Source organism: Acomys russatus, chromosome 12, assembly GCF_903995435.1.
Source record: "Acomys russatus chromosome 12, mAcoRus1.1, whole genome shotgun sequence".
Classification (NCBI taxonomy): domain Eukaryota; kingdom Metazoa; phylum Chordata; class Mammalia; order Rodentia; family Muridae; genus Acomys; species Acomys russatus.
The window spans coordinates 31,849,132-31,871,446 of NC_067148.1; the positions used below are offsets into that span (position 1 = coordinate 31,849,132).

Consider the following 22,315-nt stretch of genomic DNA (forward strand, 5'->3'; position numbering starts at 1 on the left):
ATAAGACAGTTTTTCAAAACACGCACAGGCTATTCATTGGGGAAATTATTACTCGTCAAATAGAAAAATACGTTTACAGTAATGGGGGAAGCATTGGGTTAAGTAAATTTTGTTTCTTTGCTTCCTTGTCTTGTTATAAGGACTATAAACGCACTTTTTAAAATTACACACACACACACACACACACACACACACACACACACACACTCCCATTGTGAATAAACCTAATTTAAATGTATGTGACTTGTACCTACTTAGATATTAGCATTCTTTTCTCCATCCCCCAACCACAATAGTAAACGTCCTGGAGAGATGAAAGTTATTTGTGGAAAAAAAAAAAAAAAAAAAAAAAAAAAGAAAGTTATTTGTGATAAGTTTTGACATACAGCCGGATGTGGTGGCGCACGCCTGTAATCCCAGCTCTCAGGGAGGCAGAGGCAGGTGGATCTCTGTGAGTTCGAGGTCAGCCTGGTCTACAAAGGGAGTCCAGGAAAACCAAGTCTAACACAGAGAAACTCTGTCTTCAAGAAAAAAAAGTTTTGACTGACACCCAATTATACTGACATGACTTAATATAACAGGGATTCTCTGGGGGAAAACATAGCTCATTTTTCAGTTATAGACCTGTTTCCTTTCTAAGAGTTCACCCCTTAATCATTTTATTCAAAAATGTCTGAAGTCATCAATACTTGTAAGGATTTAAGGGTTATTGAGGGAGCATTTCTAAAGCATTCTGTGTCAGGGAATGTTTTAAAGATTATATCAGATAAAATAAATCACAGGAGGGAAAGGCATCAACTTTTTAACCAGATGAAAATAAAAATTCTAAATCTCTAAAAAATTTTAAGTTAAATATTTATTAGGAACGGGTTGCAGAGTGACTAGCAGTCATATCCCTGAGTAAGTTGATGGGAAAGTTACAGCACTGAGACACAGCTGATAAAGTGGTAAAGGAAATAGTTACGAATAGCTAAAGTTATGTATTAATTGTTCACTTTCATGAATGCAAATGAAAAAGAAGAACAATTTATGTTGTCCAGCATAGAAGTTTCCAAGCTTTCTGGGTTCACTTTGCATCTTTATTGTCTTTGTACCATTTTCAGGCTAATGTAAATACCCGGGCATTTATTACATAATCAGGCCCTAATGAGTATTTGCATCCTAACAATGCAAGGGCCATTTACAAATGTATTATAACATGTAAAATCAGAAAAGAAGCAATGGTTTCCTGTCACTGTTAAATAGCCCCTGTACATAAAAACGTGCCTGTGTGTCTTCATGAGTACAACTCAGTTCCCTTAACCTAGGGACCACAGCCACCCCACAAACGGCTCTTCTGTGCACTAAAACAATGGCTGAGGCCAAACTTCACAAACACCTTATCACTGAATGGAGTGTGGTAAACGTCACTGACACTGGGCAAGTAGATTACATTGTCGCTTGCCGGATAGAATATTACTGTGTACGTCTGTAACAGAATTGCCACATGTGGGCTTCCCGAGCAACTTCTTTACACTTCAGTGCCCCTTCCTATGACTTTGGGAAATAGATGTAGCACCATAGTTGGGATTTTATTATTTAGAAACGACCTTCTATGTCATTATAGGAAAATGCCCATCTCATCAGCTGCCAGGGTGAGTGTAAGTTTGCAAAAGTTTCCTCTAGTCCGTTATGTATCTATAGGTGTTCAAAACCCTAAAACTGGGGCCTGGGGAGAAGGGTCAGTGTGTGAGGTGTTAGCTGCATGTGCAGCAGCACCTCAGTCCAGCTCTTCCACTCCTACGTTTGAGCTTTGCCACCCACCCAGAACCCCACTAGTGAGAGCAAGCCCAGACATGGCCAGATCCCATGGGCTCACTGGCTGGCTGCTGTGGCTGAAAGCCAAGAGCCACATGTTCACTGAGAAACTCTGTCTCAAATAAATAAATGAATGAATAAACAAATAAGGTGGAGCACACTAGAAGTAGACAGCAGGCATTGCCCTAAGGCCTCCACATGCACACAGGCATGGCAAATACACCTGCACACACACGAGTATCACTCCTATACACAAATGTGCAAGAAACACAAAATTGTTCATTTGTAGAGCCCATACAATGCAACAGAACACCAATTCAAACAAAGTATAACTTAAGGTTCGAGACAAAAATTTAAATGTCATGTGTACCGTGTTAGGGGTAATCTTTCTTTGGGTTAATTTATAACTTCTCAAGCAGTTATCAAGGAAAATCTCCCAATACTTGCATTCCTAAAAGTAGTCATAAGTGGGTGAGTATATTCAGTTTTACTAAAGGAATGCGCAAAATAATGTGCATTTAATGCCCTCTTGCTAATTGCATCTATCTTGAAACAAGTAAGTGTATTTTCTGCATAATGGGTGTGTTTCTTTGTGTTTCTGCCTGTGTAGACATACTTACATCTATATACAGAATAAGAAAGTTACTGGCATATTAGTAGATTATAATTTGTTTTATACATTCACTAGAAAAACTGGTGAACTCTGACCTAATTCAAAAAAATATAGGTGAACAAGAGGACTTGGTTGGGTGTCTTCATAAGCAACATTCTTGCTTCAAAACCATTTATGGGTGTTTGGCTTGCTCTTAATTTTAGGTAGGAATAAGGGGGTTCAGCTGATTATTACTAATTACTTATCAAAATAGATGAAGAAAACACTGTTAAACTGCAAGCCAGTTCTAACCACCTCTGCTTTATTTCACTGTGTTTTCTAAATCTCCAATTTCCTATGTATTCCTCAGGTCAAGCGTTTTTATTTGCAGCTCGCACAAGTCACGTCAACCATTGTAGGATGTTTTTTCTAGAAGGAAGGTATACTAAAGCAAAGAGTGGCAATAACTTTTGAAGTAGTTATAAATGCTGGCCATACTGTCTTCTCTGTAGGAATCTTTGGTGTCATAACTTATCTTCTTAGAATTACTTTCATAAGAAACTTTGTGCCAATTACCTGAATTGCATTGACACTAGAGTTAGCCTGACTTCTTAGTATAATTTGCATGTCTTCTCAGTATTGTCAGTTAAAAATGGTTTTTAAAATTTTTGCTTCCAACCATGATGAACGATGAGGCCAGGTTTGCCTTCCCAATGTAGTCATCTAGAGTACTACAGGGTCTATTAACTGAATTTTCCACGTAACAATAGGCAGTGCAGAACTTTGATGCCTGCGTGACAAAAAACAAAGATGTCAAGTACTGTAAATTGTTCCAGCTGACTTTTCGGAGGCAGCTTTCATACAATCGCTCAGGCAGAGAACCCAGCTAGTACCAGGCAATTGAGCTGAACATAAGAGACAGAGATCAGAGCACAGGAAACTGCACAGAAAGGTATTACATTTGCAGGTGGCCCACGTGACCTTTAGGCTAATTGGTTATCAGTTTTTCTGAAGCTGGGAAAATAACAACCAAAAATCAGAAGGCCAAATACTTTTAGAGTCAACAGAAGGCTAGAAAAGCATAGTTCTCACCCACCAAAAGATCTTATGATGCCATACTTCCAATCCTGTCCTCAAAGGGTCTAGCCTAGCCCTTTCAGTACGCTCTGTGCCTTCCAAAGAGCATAAAAGCAAACTTCAAAGGGACCAAATTGATTCTGAACAGTGTAGCAGCATACAGGAATGTGGAGAGGAGGTCTCCCTCAGTCATAGACCTAGGGGAGGGGAATAGGGTGAAAGCAGGAGGGAGGGAGGAATGGGAGAATACAAGTGATGGGATAACAATTGAGTTGTGATCTGAATTTTAAAAATCTGAATGAATACAGAAGACAAAGTTAAAACCACGCATATATTAATAAGGACAAAAGTAAGAGGGCCAGGCGTGGTGGCACACACCTTTAATCCCAGCACTCAGGAGACAGAGGCAGGAGGATCTCTGAATTTGAGGCCAGTCTGGTCTACAAAGAGAGTTCCAGGACAGCCAGAACTACACAGAGAAACTCTGTCTCAGGGGTGTGGGGGGTGGGCAGTTGGGGATGAGTAAGAATAAAACAGAAAGGAGAAAAAATCCAATGAATGCAAATGCTGATTTTGTGAAAGGAACCATTTTAAAAAGAGTCGAGATCAATCAGTGTTAAAGAGGAAGTCCTCATCTGACCACACTCAGAAAGGAAAATAAGATCTCTGTCTAAGCCATAGCTGCATGAGAGGCATAATACAGAAGTAGAGCAAAGAATGTGACATCAGTGCACTCAATTAAGTGACATAATTTCTGCCTTTCAAGAAATTTGCCAAACCTCACTCATGAAGAAACATACTTTGGCTAACCTTTGTTTACTTGGGAAGTTGAAACGGGAATTGAAAACCTTCCCAAACCAAAAACCCCCCACATGATGTCACTGGGAAGTACTTAATTATTTGAAGGAAGACAGTGCATGTAAGGAAAGCATCTGGGAAACAAACTGCCAGAGAGGAAAGAGAATAACATATGTAACTGAGTTCTGTGAGCCCACATTTGCCTGTTACCAAATCACAGATATGGCAAAAGCAGCACACTGTGTAGCCAGCATTCTAAAGAATGAAGATGCAAAATTCTTTATTAAAAATACAACATGTTGAGTCCAGAAATATAAGAAAATAACACCAGTCAGATAGGACTTAGTACAAGAGTTTTTAAGTTGGTTTAACATTGGCTAGCAATCCATTAATAGAATGTTTCCAGTTATCTTACAAATAAAGTCCATATAATGATCTTCATAATTGCAAAAGGCAGTTTGCAATAATAAAATATTTCAGCAATAAAACAGAAGCACATTTCTTGACACGAAGGTCATATATGAGTAACATTCTGCTGGTATTGTATTATAATGAAAAGAAGAAGAAAATGAAGAAGACAAAAAGGAGGAAGAGAGGGATTAAGAATGTCTTCTCCCAGCTCCATCAACACCATCCTAAATCTAGTCACTATAGTAATGGAAAAAAGAGAGAACACATGGAGAGTATGACCGGGTAGAAACCGGTCAGAAAAGCAGCCTTAGCATTATGATGCAGTCACCTACATAGCAGTTCTAAGGAATCGACCGAAGCATGAAAAGTACTGAATAATTGCATTCAGTTCAAAATCCAAGGCCAGTACAAATAAACCAAATTCATTTTTCCTAAAGGCTAAGTATTTTAAAAGAAAAAGGTCATTTAGCATGTACAAAAGGCTGTTCTGATATGTGTGTACTAACTTTAAACTATTTGTTATTGCTCAGAAGTCTATGCTGTTCTTTCTTTTCTTTTCTTTTCTGGTTGGTTAGAACACTTAAGATCTACACAGTAATTTTCAAAAACATATTAAACTGTAACCATCGCATTCTACAGTAAATATTCTGAGCCTATTCCTCCTATGTTACTAAAATTTTGTACAGTTTAATAAATGTTACCCTAAAGCCCTATCCCACACACAGAACCCCAGCTGTGCTGCAGTGTAAATGATCATTATCTATGTAACATCCTAAGAAGGTATGACATGTGTTCATATGTGTGATAGGAACAGACCATTGACAATTTTACTTTAAATGGATTGCCATTTATTGTAGCGTCCAAGGCTTATGAAATACTTGTAGATAAATTTAAGTAAACCTGTATATAAAAGGTAAGCCTAGTTCTGAAGCATGTGCCTGGGGAGATGGTTTGGTGGTTAAGAGCATTTGCTGTGCTCTAGCAGATGTGAGTTTGGTTCTCAGTCCTCTCACCAGGCATCTTACAACCATCTGGACTCCACTTGCATGGGAGCCAACACCCTTTTCCTAACTCACAGTCATCCCCACACGGGTGGCATACAAGCACACACACACACACACACACACACACACACACACACACACACACACACACACAAACGGGGTCCAGATCCAGTGTTTTGATGTTGGAAAACATCTACGGCTAAGATTAACTGTTGGGAACTGGAGCGATGTCTCAGCAGTTGAGAGCACTCATTCCTCTCCAGGAGCATCTGGGTTCCATCCCCTGCCCTCACATGCTGTCACACAACCGTGTGTCAGTCCTCCTCTGGTCGCTGTGGGCTCCAGGAGGGGTGTATAGGTGTACATGCAGACAGCGCACCCAAACATTAAAAAAAAAAAAAAAAAGCAAAGAATGAAAAAATTAAAAGACATCAATTCTCCCGAAGTTAAGCCTGTCATTTCCAGGTAGTCTCAGTCAGCATCCCAGCAGAGTTTTTCCTGGTTTGTTTGTTTGTTTGTTTGTTGTTATAAACATTGATAAACTTGTGCACATTACTCTTGGGGGGTGGTTAAGAAACTCTGAAATTTTCAGAGTTTTGAAAAGGGTAGGCTGGTGACTTATTAGTAAATCCTGATATGCTGGTTTATAGACAGAGGTAACAGAATGGGACACAGTCTAGAAATGAGCTTCAATAAGTGGCCAGTTCATTGTCTTAGTCAGAATGGATATTATTTCCTATAAGTGACATGGAGCAGTAGATATCCCCATCTTCAAAAAGAGCACTATAAATTTATACATATGTAAATGTTAAGAGTTATAGTCTCTTTAATAACAATGTGACTATAGCCATATGTTTACATGTTGTGAACATATTTGTGGAATTTTTATAAATATTATGTATGATACACACACCTTTTATAAGAGCTAAAGGGCACACATCTAAACTCTAGATTAAAGACATGCAGTTTGTATTTCAGAAACATTCCAACACCAAAGACAAATAGATGTTAAGAGCCTTGCACTAAGCAGGCTACATACAAAGCCACGTTTATATCAGGTATTTTAAAAAGAAACTGAAGATTACTACTTCAATGGAACAAAACCTTCAAAATGTCAAGGGAAATTATTTTTGACCTAGAAATCCTATACTGAAAAAAGGGAGAGAAACATGTTAGGTTTAGGCCATCAGGAGAGCCAGTCATAGAGAAACAATGACCAGTTGTCAAAACTGTAATTATCCAATAATCTGAGGACTCCATGGGTTCTGTCGAGTTTGGAGTATACCTTGCTGTGAGAAGGCCAAGAAGATAAGGGGCCTGGCTTAGACCTGAGAATGGCTCAGGATAAGAATGTTTAGAACAATTATCTGGAAGGGAGGAAGGGAGAAGCACTAAGCACAAAACCACAAAGAGGAGGGTTTTAAAAAACAGTTGTTAACTGGGAAAAATTAAAAATTGCACAAGAACTGAAATGGAATTGGATTCGGCTACGTAGTATACTATGATTAATATCTCCATTAATAATGGACATTTCCATTTATAGACTATTAATTTGAAAATTTCCTGTAATTTGAAATCAAAGGAGGCTTGAGAGGACGTTTGTAGGGGGTTTGAATACTTACCAGAGGGCAATGTGTCATCTCTCACCCTGATGAAAAAAGACAAACATGTGCAGTATTTAAAAACAGAATATAATCACAAGAAGTTGAAAAGCATTGCTTTGGAGATTATGATTAGATTGTGGGGGCCAGACAGGAAGGACAGAATGTATTTCATTAACACCTTTTTAGTTTTATATTTTTTTTATTTTCTTCCCATATGGCTTTCTTTATGAGTATAATTGGTAAAAAAAAATAAAATAAAATAAAAATGTTCATTAAGTTAAAAATAAAATAAACATGCTAGAGAGGTGACTCAGTGGTTAAGAGTACTTGCTGTTCTTCCAGAGGACCCGAGTTTGGTTCCCAGCACCCACAGGGAGGCTCACAAGCACCACCTGTCATAGATGTGCCTGCCTCCGACATGCCTTCCCAGTCCATCAACTTGTACTAAAGATTCTATATGTTATCCTAACACTGCACTCTTTTACACTGCAGAACCCACCACAATCTGTAGTATATTGCTAGTGAACCAAGTCTCTGTTCTTACCAAACTGTAATGTACACCTGGGAACCGTGAAAATTTTTTCTGTGTTTTACACATCAGTTTCTCCACTGTATTGGTACCTACTGTCCTATTCTCAGATTAGAGATGTGAAGGCAAAGTATAGACTATTTCCTGATACTCTGTGAGAATAGAAGACTGTTACAGCAAGACCCTCCAGCATCCAATATGTCACCCAATATTTGCTTTATTTACGTAAAGTGGAGATGAAGAGGTGATGAACTGAGGAGGTTATAGTTCTAAAACTCAATTTTAAAAGTTAGTGACATTTCTAGAGATGGCACTGATAACAAGATGAAAGGAAGAGCAATGACAAGAAGGGAGAAGAATTAGAACATATAAAATAGGCTTCAAAAAAAAGAGAAGCCTGTGAAATGAGTTGGCTTCATACAAAGTTGTTACGGCTAATGTTGATTGTCCCTTGACAGGATGGAGACTGACCTCCCCTTGAGGTGTCATCTACAGTGGGTCAGCCTCTGAGCTTGGCTTCAGTGATTATGTTAATGAAGTTGATAGAGGTGGGAAGATCCACACTAAAATGCTATGGCACCACTCCCTGGGCCTGGGTTCCTGACTGCATGAAAAGGAGAAGCAATGGTGAACACTGATGTTCATTGCTCTCTGCTTCCTGTCTGTGGGGCCATGTGACCTCCCGCTGCTTTAACATCCATGCCAGGATGGACAGTGAGCTGAAATAAACTTTTTTCCATTCAGTTGCTTCTGTCAGGAGATTTCATCACAGTAGTAGGAAAAGAAACTCAGATGAAAGTATGCTTGTTTCCTCCTCCTCTTCCTCTTCCTCCTCCTCCTCCTCCTTCTTCTGTATAGAGTAAGCTGGGAGGTTACAGAGGTTCTACATGACAGCAGTAGCATGGCAGCATAATTCACTTAAGTTGACATGGTATAAAGCATGCCTAAAGTAACATGGAGAAAATATGTTGAAAAACACACAAAAAACAGATATTGTAAGATCCAGTGCAGCAAAACTAACACCAGGGCTGATGGACAGTGAGTGAGTTTCACAGCGGCCTATACTTTCAATGTAAAGTGTGTGGCGGGTGTTAGTTGGTTAGCAGACGTACTCAGTATAATGTCATTAGTTCCTATGGTAATAGAAAAATGAGAGCATTGTTAGGTAGTGGCACATCTTGCAATATGCTTACATGTAGATACATATTATGTAAACTGTTTTTGTCTGAAAATATTTTCTTATATTTTAATGTTTTCACAGAAGACTGTGTTCTACGCCTATATTAACGGCTACTTCCCAGAAGTGGAGCCATAAATACTTGCTTTTCAAAAATAGAAATCCCTTCCCCAGTATTTTTAAATGGCTAACCTTGCCTTAGATTACTTTTGTGAAAAATGTGTTATTAAATTTTCATTCTCTAATAACTGATCTTAAGGTGTATATACATCAAATAGATGGGGGCTTGGTTTTGTTTTCTAATCCACAGTGCAAATGTTAGGCGCCTTTGAGTATGTCTGCTTGCTACAGGACTACAGTTTCTCTTGTGACCAGTGTCGTCATCTGGGAGTATAAGGTAGCTGGCAGTGAGGATGTTACTATGAAAAATGAGGCCACTGTTTGTTCTGCAGGCAAAAACTAAGTGACTCCTCGAGGAGTCAAAGGAGGGTCACTGGCCTGATTCGCACTGTCCTTCTGGGCTGAGGGCTCTGGCACGGAGCACTTACTGCTGCCTGTTGCTCAGGATTCATGTCAAACCAAGAACCAAAGTGCTCCAAAACAGCCTTATGGGTGGTCCAACCTTAAAACATCCCTCAGTGTCCATAGAGTTTTCTTTCTTTCCTATGAGGTTTTCAAAGTTGTTCCCCGTAAACATCACAGTACATACTTTAGTAGCTGTATTGAATAATTGAATACAGAAAAAATAGCTCTCTCTTAGGAAAAAAAAATCTCTTCCATAGACCATTACCATAGTTCTTAATGCTCCAGCTCAGCACCTCGGAGGTTAATTCTTGTTACCACAAAGGCAGGACCTGTGCAGAAGAGCACACACACTTGCTGCGAAGTTTTTCTGTGTGAGCAGTTGCTACCCAGTGCAAAGGAAAGAGAACCCTTCTCCATACTTACATCTATACTTTTTTTTCAACACTTGAGTTCTTTTTAATTTTCTCAGAGCCCCTGAATAATCTTTTTTTTAATTTAAACATTGACATTTCAAGTTGTTGTATTTTAATTTTTCTTCAGAGAAATTCTTAGCAATTACTAAAACTCATATGTGCACACACACATATGCGCGCACGTGCACACACACACACACACACACACACACACACACACACACACACAGCCTTACCATATATGCAGGAAAGCCCTGATCTATCTTTGTAAGGAGTGAAACCTGGCATGGTTCTGTAAAGGTCAGTGTGTTAGGAAGTCCATGTAAAACCCGATCATCAGCCACCGTGGATGGGAATACAGAGAATACAGTCAGAGCGTGAGTTGATTCAATATTTCCTGCTCACAGAGGTGCAATCTTCCTACCTTCTCGCTCTCCTTTCATTTTACTAGACAATTTATTGGTTTTGCCTAAATTGGCGTGTGGAGGAGGAAGAGACTGTCAGAAGAGCATATAAATGTTTCTCCCAAAACTACCAGAAGCTAGCCGTTCATTTGCTGAGGAGAGGAGCGCACTAACCCTGACTCTCTTCGCAGTGGGCAAACCTCACAAGTGTAACTACTGTGGACGAAGCTACAAGCAGCGCAGCTCACTGGAGGAGCACAAGGAACGCTGTCACAACTATCTCCAGAACGTCAGCTTGGAGGCTGCCGGGCAGGTCATGAGTCACCATGGTGGGTACAAATGCATTTGTGATCTCTCTTCCCTCCGATTCTCCTTTGCACAGTCCTTCCCGTGGGTTAAATCGGTCCACCTCCCTTTGCACACGGAGGCAAAAGCTGACTGTGTTTCATACAGTTTTCAACCGTGCTTGCTCTGTATGGGATACTCTCCCTCAGCAGTTGACACGAGCTGTTTTTTTGGAACACGCTGCGAACAAGATGGTCGAGTTTCCATGGCACTCCCAACTCAGTCCTGATAGCATGTGTCTGAATTAACACAGTAGTGACGACAGCCAGCATTAAAGCTGGATTAAAATGCCACAGGAAAGCACTTAGTCTTCTCTTGAATTTCTACCTTAAAATGGTTCAACTTAGTCCTCCGTGTTTGCTGAGTGAGTGCAGAGAATGTTAACGTTATAACTTCCCTCAGAGGTGGTACAACTTGAAATTGTGCCTAATAATTCATTTGCAAAATAATAACTTTACTGTAGATATATGGCTGTAGACATATGGAAAAAACAACCTAGACCAATATTTAACCCCTTTCCTTCCCCCTAAAACACCTTGGTCTTCACAATAGAGAACAGGAGTGTGCAATGTGGTCTGGATGGTGTGGCAGCGCCTACAAAGTTAATTCAGCTAATCAGTCTTACCAAAGTGAATGAGGAATTCAAGTTCTTCAAATTCTCGGTCTTGCTACACATACCAACTGATACCATACAAATAAAAACAAAAGTCCTGACTTAACTGGGTTTTTTTTTTTTAAAGGATTGACCAATACTATAAAGTATAATTTGTCTCAGTCACTCTAAAAATGTAAATATGCATTGACTTAGATATAGACAAATCAAGGATCATTTATGGAATTTTTTAGTTGTTTTTTTTATATATAATATATACCGTGCAAGTGTTCTTGTTACACAGTTAGTGGTTTTGTGGTTTTGATTTTGAGATTTGTTTTCTGCAATTTTAGACATTTTTGTTGTTTTTAAATAGTTTTGGTCCTTACATAAAGAGTTGATTTTTTTCAGCTAGATAATCTAATTGAGTGTGATTCATTGCTGTGAATAAATCATGTATGTGTGTATTGTTACAAACATAAGTTTTCGTAGACCTACCCGGCTTTAACTCTGTGGAGTTGATATTGCAAGCTTGCATCGCCTGAGTGAATGAGGATAGCTTAGTACCCAGAGCATGGTAGTCAGACAGCTGTGGCCCTCAGAGTTTTATAAATCAGGTCTGAGTATGCAGTGTGTGAATATGTTGGTCTTAGGTATACTATGAGAATGTATTGTAATAGAGTACATAACAAATGTCTCCTAAGCAGTTTGTTTTGTTATTAGATTTGAAAGCATTCACACTAAGAACCAGTAAATGGGCTGTTCTCCTTAATGGTATCATTGTGTAACACTGGGCATTGCATTTGCCTACTCAGAAGGTTACTTTGTTTAAAGCCAGTGGTTCTCAACCTTCCTCATTCTGTGGCCCCTTAATACAGTTCTTTGTGTTGTTGTGACACCCAACCATAAAATTGTTTTTATTGCTACTTCCTAACTGTAATTTTGCTGCTGTTGTGAATTGCAATGAGAATGTTTTGGAGCTACAGGGCTACCAAAGGGATCATGACCCTTAGGTTTAGAACCGCTGTTTTAAATTATTGGTTATGGGGCCAACTGGAGGTAGAGGACTGAAGTAGGTTTAGCAGCATGCCAAAGCCCTCTGAAGAGGCTGCAGAGCATCCTTACTAGTTTTTCCCTGGGATGTTTCCCTGTTGCAATTCTGGCCTTTGATTAGAGAACATTGCAAATTCTGTTCATTTGTTTTTCCATTCATTCACTTATAGAACTCTGAATTATAAGTATACCCAAATAAAAACCAGCATTTCTCCTGACTTTTTATTGTTGTAGAGAAGATACAAATATATAATTTTTAAAATATATTTTATTAATTTATTCATATTACATCTCAATTGTTATCCCATCCCTTGTATACTCCCATTTCGCCCTTCCTCCTATTTTCCCCTTACTCCCCTCCCCTATGACTGTGACAGAGGGGGACTTCCTCCCCCTGTATATGCTCATAGGGTATCAAGTCTCTTCTTGGTAGCCTGCCTGTTATCCTTTCTCTGTGTGCCACCAGGCCTCCCTATCCAGGAGACGTGGTCAAATTATGGGGCACCAGAGTTTGTGTGAAAGTCAGGGCCCACTCTCCACTCAACTGTGGAGAATGTCCTGTCCATTGGCTAGATCTGGGTAGAGGTTTTGAAGTTTACTATATGTATTGTCCTTGGCTGGTGCCATAGTTTGAGCAGGACCCCTGGGCCCAGATCTGCCCATCATAATGTTCTTCTTGTAGGTTTCTAGGACCCTCTGGATCCTTCTATTTCCCCATTCTCCCATGCTTCTCTCACCTAGAGTCCCAATAGGATGTCCTAAATATATAATTTTAAATAACATTCTCTATGGGTGAATGGCCCAATCTTAGCGTTTGTGTTATATTGTAGAGAGATAAAGATGTGTCTCCTAAAGAGCTGGGGTTTTAGCATCATCCTTGCTTCCCAGGTTGTTTATCTCTGCTCAAGGATAGGCTCATGACAGACTTGTCATCAACCTAGAACACAATGAGGAGAGCTTGAAAGAGACAAGACATGGCACTGGTTACACAGACCAGGCCAGGGACGAGTAAAGATAATTGTAGGTTTTGATACTACAAGCTGTAGCATTTGTTCTTAAATATTAGTGCTTCAACGACACTTCAACCACAGTATTAACGCCATTTCATGCTGTACCCTTCTGGATTCATAGTGATAATCTTAAGAACATTGTATGTCTCCTTCTACTTCTATGAAAATATTTAATGGGGAACTATATGGACTGTGTCGGGTGGCAGATGATAGGTGCCCTCGGCTAGGAAAACCTAGGTAAAATGCAACTACAGTTGTCAATTGTCTCATACATAGCTTGTCTTGCACCTCAGAAATTCGTACTTAGTTCTTCCCTCTCTTCCTGTTCTCTTATATTATCTGTCATCCCCCAACACACACACACACACACACACACACACACACACACACACACACACACACACACACACCGCCCCCCTGGCCTTTTCTGTTAGTGGTATGAGTGAAGGTTTTTTTTCTTTTTATCAGTATAGCTGCCATCAGCTCCATGTCTGACAGAAAAGACTTACCAAAGACTTGCTATGGAACATTCTGGAAACAGAAAGATAAAAGGTCATACTTTATATATCTATATCATAGTAGTGACATCTGTGAAGTGCTCCAGGAGCACAGACACTTGGTTGATGGGGGGAAGTTAAGGAAAGCTTCAAACATGCATACCTACCATCAGATCTGAGAAGGAGGGGTATGAGAAAGCCCACATATCTGACAGCAAACAGTCTGTATATTCCATGCAGAGAAGAGGTGTGTGGGTACCGAAGGTCATTAGCAGACAATTCAGTAAGTGAGTGACAGGAGGAAGCAAGGCACAAGGCGGGAGCAGCAGGTTGGGAGCCAGAAACACTGTACACGGCTGCAGCGTGTGAGTGACATGGCGTAATCGGTAAGGAGTCACTGGATGATAAGGATCACTGTCATCTAAAGGGAAGCATCACCAATGTAGACAAAGGTTTGATGTCTGCCTGGGGAATGGGACAGTATTGGCAGAGACTGGATACCGGATGTCAAGGAAAGGGGGAAAAGGCAATGCCAGGACCAGGAAGTAGGAGGGAACCCTGAAGGCTTACCTAAAGAAACCAAATGCTCTTAGGAATATCAGTTGAACTGAAGGAAAACGGAGTCTGTTCTAAGAAGTTGAAATTTGACAGATTGTTTTGTTTTGTATTGTATTGTTTGGTTTGGTTTGGGTTTTTTTGTTTGTTTGTTTGTTTGTTTTTCTTAAAAGAAGCAAGTGTTGGGGATACTTTCATGGATCTGCCTTTACAGTCCGTTTAGCCGTATGTTGAAATATGATATGAAAGCAGAAATAGACTTTCATCCTTGGTATTACTGCAAATAAAGATTCTGAGTTATGGGAATTTGCTCAGGCAAATGAAGCTATTATTATACATACATATATGGTCTAGATCAATGTCTCATCCTGTGATTAATACAATGGAGACATGAACTATCTGGAAAATTCCTTTTGCTTATGTGTCAGTAGTCAAAATACACCTACAAAAAGCTATAAGATTCCCTAAACCCTGACCTCTGAGCATTTAGCATTCTATATCTGCTGGTAATGCACAGAAAAATTATTTCAAGTATCTGTGTCTTTGATTCCCTGTCTGTAAAATGAAGAACACCTGTTTCCTGAGACACTTGAAAGTATTGCATAGGTTACCAAATGTAAACTCTTGAAGTGGTGCTTACTGCCAAGTTTCCGCCCATTACTATTATTACCGATATGGCAGAAAGTTCATCTTTTGCCATAAAGAACTGTTGAGAAGTAGAAAATAGCCCAAACTCTGTCATAACCATTGTTTTCAGTTCACATGAGTTTCATTGAACTTGAGAGAAGTCATCTGAGTTGAAATGGATGTGGTGGGGGACAGTCCCCACCCAGGTTTCATTTTGAGTGTTAGGAGTGTGCAGATATGAAAATTCAGTGTAAAACCTAAAGCAAAACTGCCACACTTTAAGACACTCATTTCAGAACCAATTAGCATATTCAATTTTGGGGCAAACCCCATCGACTAGTTTTGCTGCCTTTTTGGCAAATCTTACAACAATCTTTTGCCTGCCAATATTTTTTCATTTCTGATCTAGGCCTGTGATATATTTGGTTTTTGTCCACAGGTAGACTACTTTGTACATTTTTAGGTTGCTTTTGGTTTGGGAACAGACTTAGTATGTAGCCCAGGCAAACCTCCAACTGATAGCAATTCTCCTGCCTCAGCTTCCCAAGTGCTGGGATTATAGGCATAGGCCACCATGCCCAGTGTATAGTTATTTTAATAATTGCTTATGAATTTACTACTGAAAATACAAGTAATGGTATTGGTCACAATCTGCATCCCCCTTTCCGTTTCCTTGCCACATTAATGGCACCATTTCACCATCCGGCCTCGTGGCTTCCCTAGCTAAGTTCTGTGGTCATCTTGGTATTATTTTTTAACCCTTTGCTTTAATTTTTTTATTTTCTTCTAAGTTATATTTTACAGTTGTTAGGAGATCATACAACATCTTATGTAATGCTTTGGGAGAAAATTTCCTCTCAATAATATCATAAATGGTATAAGTGCAGAAAATGACCACATTACTAGATCTCATCTTGAATTTTTATTTCTAAACTGACATCCAGCTGTTAGAAACTTTTTTATTATTCAGAGCCAGAGAGTACTTTATTAAATGTAAATTTATTTCTTCTGGGAAAGCTACTAGGTTACACAAACATTGATTGTTGACTTCTTTAAAGAATGGCTGAATAAAGAAGCCTTTTTCATGATATTTTTCATTTCAGCAACATGTGCTGAATGGGTTGTGTGAATTGGACATTCACTTCACTTTCAGCTTTGCTTTAAAATGTTTACTGTTCCTCAGCAGGATCCCATTGTAGATTAGAATGCCTTGGTTTTCGCACAGTAGGTTTGTCCTCTACCAACAAAAGAATCTAAGTGAACCATTTCCCAGTGTATGCTGAATGAGGAAAGAGCACCTAAGAGATGGGACCTTTAGGTTTTTTCCTATAAGCACTAATTTTAAACACCTCATCTGAGCTGCTGTTACCCTATCCTTAGTTAAATATCCTGGATCAGGATTTTACTCAAAAACAACTTTTATGAGTCACTTGTCTCTCCTAGTGATGTCAATACTGAAGCCATGAGCAACAGAGGCAAGCTTACTGAATGGAGCCCATCAAATGAATTGGGGCAGTAGTGCAGTGAGTCAGTATGCCAGCCTTGCTGAAGGGCTGTTTTAAGAAATAAGTTACTAGCCTGGCATGGTGGTGCACGCCTGTAATCCCAGCACTCGGGGAGGCAGAGGCAGGTGGATCTCTGTGAGTTTGAGGCCAGCCTGATCTACAGATCTAGTCCAGGCCAGCCAAGGTACACAAGAGAAACCCTATCTCAAAGAAGAAGAAGAAGAAAAAAAAGGAAACAAAAGCAGTAAGTTACAACTTTAAAGCTACAATGGTTTCCTATGCACAGACAAGCGCAGACCCAGACCTCACCCATGAAGGTTCTTGGGCAGGCAGTTACGCTGCCATGGAGGCTAGGACCTCATCAAATAGAAAATCAACTGCAGGACCCCGCACAGGGGAAGAATCATCAAATATCCTGCTTCTGTTAAGCCTTTCTCCAAAACAAGGCAACATATATAAATTATTTTATAAAAATAAAGTTCAGCAGTCTTGGTAATAGTGCAGTCTAAATGTTATCAATTTTAATCTACACTAAATATACTTCAGAGAAATAAAATGAGAAATGACATGTTGAACACCAGTAGTGGTGACAGTTAATGTCACTTATCTGAAAGAGATTCATAAAAGTAAACTGTGTGTGTGTGTGTGTGTGTGTGTGTGTATGTGTGTGTGTGTTCCTGTCCGTCTGTCCGTCCGTCCGTCTGTCTGTCAAAAGTTTATAAAGTCACCAGATTGCCTCTTTATATGGTTTTCTGTAGTACCGCCCATGGAAGATTGTAAGGAACAAGAGCCTATTATGGACAACAATATTTCTCTGGTGCCTTTCGAGAGACCTGCTGTCATAGAGAAGCTCACGGCAAACATGGGAAAGCGCAAAAGCTCCACTCCACAGAAGTTTGTGGGTAAGCAGGACAGACAGAGGGTTTGATCTTCCACCTGGTGACTGACATGGGAAAAGACAGGACTCCAGGATTCTGTGTGTGAGACATGTACATAGTGTGTTCCATAATACGAGAGAAAAAAAGCTGTCTTTTCTGTATCATTCTCTCCCACTCTGTGACCTTGCAAGTACATAACGCATGCACATGCATGTACATGCATGCACAGGCGCGCAAGCGGGCACACACACACACACACACACACACACACACACACACACACACTGCCTTAGGTGTATGGCAAAGCATTAAAGGAAGGCTACTACCATCTCAACATGGTATATACATAGGTATATAAAGTGAGATCATGTGTGAAAGCTAGCATATTATTTTAACTCTTCCTGAGTAAGAAGTGAGATCTACACTGCTGGCCACATTGGTGATTTTCTTCCATCTTTCTCACTTTCCTATTGTATTTCACAATAATTGTCTTAAATTCAGCTAAAACCTTCCCTGTATCCCAGGCCTTCATCTGTGTTCCATAATCTACTCTCTCCTCTTCAAAGATGGAGTCATTGAAAGAATTCTCAGCGCCTCCTTCCATGCTTTCCTCCACTCTCTTCGTTTCCAGTGCCTGCAGCCTAACTTTCTTGCTTGGGATCCCCTGAAAGCTTTCTGTTGGAGGCTACGACCCACTTGCATGATTCTGAATCCAATGGGCCCTGTGTAGACTTTCTCCTCCACACACATCCTAAAGAGCATCTGCCACCTAAATCCTTTGGGGGGAAAAACACTCTTTGCTTGGTTTCTATAACATTTGTCTCTCTCCTTTCCTCCTAGCTGAGGGATTCCATCAGCTGCCATGCTTCTAAAGCAGCCCTCTTATCACCCGAGGCTGTTTTGTCTGTGTCTCACACCTAAAACTCTCTCCTAAGTTCTTACCAGATAGAACTGTTACTCATGCTGGTCCCCACACTGAATCCATCCCCTTTTCTATCTTGCTGTCATCCACTCCCAGGATTGAAAACTCAGCTTCATGCATCCCTTTCTCATTGTCTGTGTCCAGGTCATCACAAAGGTCTAGGAGCAATGTTTGTAAAGTCGCTGGCCACTCCATTAGCCTGCTCCGTTTGTGCTGTTACCCACAGTCGTCCAAGCCTCTCACTATAGCGACTTTCTGACTCCTCTTGTTGAATGAGCATCGTTATCAGGTCAAGTTCCCACCTTACATCCTGCCAGCTGTAGTGCTCTCAAGATAGGCTCCCTCCATCTCCTGCTGCATGCTGGGTTAGCTGACTCATCCTGGTCAGCTTTCCTCCACCAGTCGGCCATGCTGAAGTGTTATTGTTCCTTTGTAAGCCATCCGCTCTTGCTTCTGAGCCCTGCTGCTAGCAACTCCACCTCCGTGCTTTTTTATTGGCCAGTGTTTACCATCCCGTTCTGCATCCTAATGCCTCTTCTTTCAGCTCAGTATCTTGAATTGGATGTAAGGAGGTGATATTTTTCCCTTCGTTCGTTTTTACTACTCCATTGTTACCTTAAAGGACATTTGGGCTATTTCTTCAAATCTGAAATAATACTAACTTGTTAATGCTTCATCTTCCAAAATTCAATACCGGGACTCTTCCTTCATTAGGCCTTCATCCACAACATACTATAGCATAAAATAGCACACTATTTCAAGAAGTCTTATCTGTAAGCTTCTCTTGTCAAAATAACTAGGTAAATACTGCATAGCTTTAAAGGTAGAACTGATAAAGATGATCTACTCTGCCAAATAAGAATATTGCTTTTTTTTTTTTTTTTTTCCTGTCTGGGGTCCCCAAAGTGCTTCATGGCTAATGTTCAAACTTTGTGTTGATATAAAATTTTGGGAGAATTTTTTTATGTTTTTATAGTAAATGGAAAAACAATATACTTCAAACAAGAAAAAGCATGGAAACTAACAACAAGCATACAAAGGACCACCATCGCACTATGGCACACTTTTACTTCTGGTGTAAAAGTAGAAAGTTGCCAATTTCAATATTCAAAACAAATACTTTTCAATTTTGTGAACAAGTATTTTTGGAGACAGTACCTAATACATTTTAAGTATCTTTTAATTCCATCTCTTTTTTTCTTTTCTTTTCTTTTCCTTCTTTCTTCCTTTCTTTTTTTTTTTTTTTTAATGTTTGTTTGTTTGGTTTGGTTTTTAGCTTTTTCAAGACAGGTGTATTCTTGGCTGTCCTGATCTCACTTTTTAGACCAGGCTGGCCTCGAACTCAGAGAGATCTACCTTGCTTCTGCCTCCTGGAATTCTTGGTTAATTCTATTTCTTTTATCAGGTCATACAGCTTTCAAACTAGTTTAACAGTGAATTGCTTACATTCTATTGCCTGACATATATTGGCTCTACAACTCTTCTCCTCTGAAGTAGTAGTTAAATCAACCAAACTACTCGGCTCAAGATTGAAGCTGCATAGGCTCTAACCAGATCCCCTGTGTTCCCATGGTATTTGTAGGTCACCTGCTGTGTTTGAGGGATGCAGAAGCGGGCGTGGTCTGATTTATTTTCTCCTGGCATTTAATCTTTCTCCTATAATGCTGACCATCATGCAAATTAAAGTTTTAATAAAAACTAAAAATAAGATAAAAAGCACACCTCTCATGCTGGGTCCGTTTCTGGGGTGGCATCAGAACAAGTGCAAATGGCTTATTGTAAATTCTCTTGGCATGGTAACAATACCAGTGCATCGCGACAGAATTAAAGGAGCCCAAACACTTGACCTAAAGAGTAAAACAGCACAATTTAGTAAAATGTAGTGCTTAGCTAAGATTGTACATTTTTTTATATTCTTAATCCAGTAACTTATTTTGTTGTGTTTTCACTTTTTCCTTTTCTCCTTTTTTTTTTTTTTTTTTTTTTTAATTTTAGGGGAGAAGCTCATGCGATTCAGCTACCCAGATATTCATTTTGATATGAACTTAACGTACGAGAAGGAGGCTGAGCTGATGCAGTCTCATATGATGGACCAAGCCATCAACAATGCAATCACCTACCTTGGAGCTGAGGCCCTTCACCCTCTGATGCCCCATGCACCAAGCACAATCGCCGAGGTGGCCCCAGTCATAAGCTCGGCTTATTCTCAGGTCTATCATCCAAACAGGATAGAAAGACCCATTAGCAGGGAAACATCTGATAGTCACGAAAACAACATGGATGGCCCCATCTCTCTCATCAGACCAAAGAGTCGACCCCAGGAAAGAGAGGCCTCTCCCAGCAATAGCTGCCTCGATTCTACTGACTCAGAAAGCAGCCATGATGACCACCAGTCCTACCAAGGAAACCCTGCCTTAAATCCCAAGAGGAAACAAAGCCCAGCTTACATGAAGGAGGATGTCAAGGCTTTGGATGCTACCAAGGCTCCCAAGGGCTCTCTGAAGGACATCTATAAGGTTTTCAATGGAGAAGGAGAACAGATAAGGGCCTTCAAGTGTGAGCACTGCCGAGTCCTTTTCCTAGACCATGTCATGTACACTATTCACATGGGTTGCCATGGCTACCGGGACCCACTGGAATGCAACATCTGTGGCTATAGAAGCCAGGACCGTTATGAGTTTTCATCACACATTGTCCGAGGGGAGCATACATTCCACTAGGCCTTTTCATTCCAAAGGGGACCCCTGTGAAGGACTGCACATGAAGAAACACTGCACTTACAGTCCCACCTTCCTGCAGATGGTGACACGCTTTCTTCTCAGTGCTGTCACTGTCTATAATGCTTATTTTGTGGACAAAATGTCATTTGCTCTGCCTAATTACAATAAGGAAGAAACAAGAGAAAAGGGATAGGGTGTTCACTGATAACTTGGCTTGTTTTATTTTGTGGGTGTTTAAAGCAGTTCATTTCAGCCGTGCATCCATATTAAGGCCTATCATGCTTTAGGAAATCACTCAGTTTATAGAGATTCATCTGAGATACTCTGATTTGCTGTTGATGTTCAGATTTGAGATAGAAGGTGGGAAAAGTTAAGAGTTATCTCTGTAGGACTCTGGCGATTTAAGATGGTCTAAGTAATTTTACTCTCAGAGAAGTTTCAAAATGTAAACCCATTTTATTTTCTGTTCTTAGAGATCGTGGAACACAAACACACTGTTATTTTTAATAACTCCTAGGATGAGTTGGATTGCTGTGGGTTCTATGTTTACCTCCCCTAAGGAATTTATAATTCAGTATGTTTTACACTGTATCGTATAGCAAAACTTTTAAACTACAGGTAGTTAAGGGCCACTACAATACATCTGAGGTCCTTTGATCTTATTTTTCTAAGACTCGCGCACTGTTTTTCCATTTGATGACTGGCATTTTATAGACACCCTGGCAGCCTTACTTTTAACACCTGTAACAAGTAGTATTTTTATGTAGTTTTCAGAATAACATATGATCTTAAGAGTGAGTAAGAGGCAGACAGTAATTTCAAGGAAGAATTCTGCTCTTCACGATTTGAGGTTTTTTTTTTTTGTTTGTTTGTTTTGTTTTTTAAGCTATAATACAATACGACGGCAGCCTAGTATACATATTTCTTTCTAAGGTGTGTTTACGATCGTCACTTTATCAGCATTTTATCAGTGTTAACCAGTCAGCAGCAAAATGTAATTAGGCTAACAGTAGGGGGAATCCCACTCTGAGAACCCTTTTCTGGTATTTTTCAAGCTGTGACCACTCAGTGTTCTGCCCACAGTCCATTCCTCCTTGACTCTTGAATAGAAGTGGTTAAAAGGGCCTTGCTATTGGCTGCTTCTTTTAAAATCTTTTGTGGCAACTGCTAATTGGACCTGAATGTGGTAACTTGAACCCTGGATGGTCTCTCATTTACTAGGGCTACCTATTCCGCCTTTTCTTCAGTAATAAGACTTACTGCCTTTGCTGGAGACAAAA

General features: G+C 39.9%; 1 protein-coding gene across 14 annotated transcripts in view; it reads left to right on the forward strand.

Annotated features, from left to right (window-relative positions):
• The window catches only part of Ikzf2 (IKAROS family zinc finger 2), a 143,290-nt gene extending 121,988 nt beyond the window's left edge, over positions 1 to 21,302 (forward strand). For all 14 annotated transcript variants that reach the window (XM_051154142.1, XM_051154153.1, XM_051154154.1 and 11 more), the window contains 3 exons: positions 10,523 to 10,660; positions 17,274 to 17,417; positions 20,311 to 21,302. In XM_051154142.1, the coding sequence (XP_051010099.1) occupies positions 10,523 to 10,660; positions 17,274 to 17,417; positions 20,311 to 21,035 (1,007 nt within the window). In that variant the 3' untranslated portion in view covers positions 21,036 to 21,302. The remainder of the gene's footprint in view (positions 1 to 10,522; positions 10,661 to 17,273; positions 17,418 to 20,310) is intronic.
• The last annotated feature ends 1,013 nt before the right edge of the window (positions 21,303 to 22,315 follow it).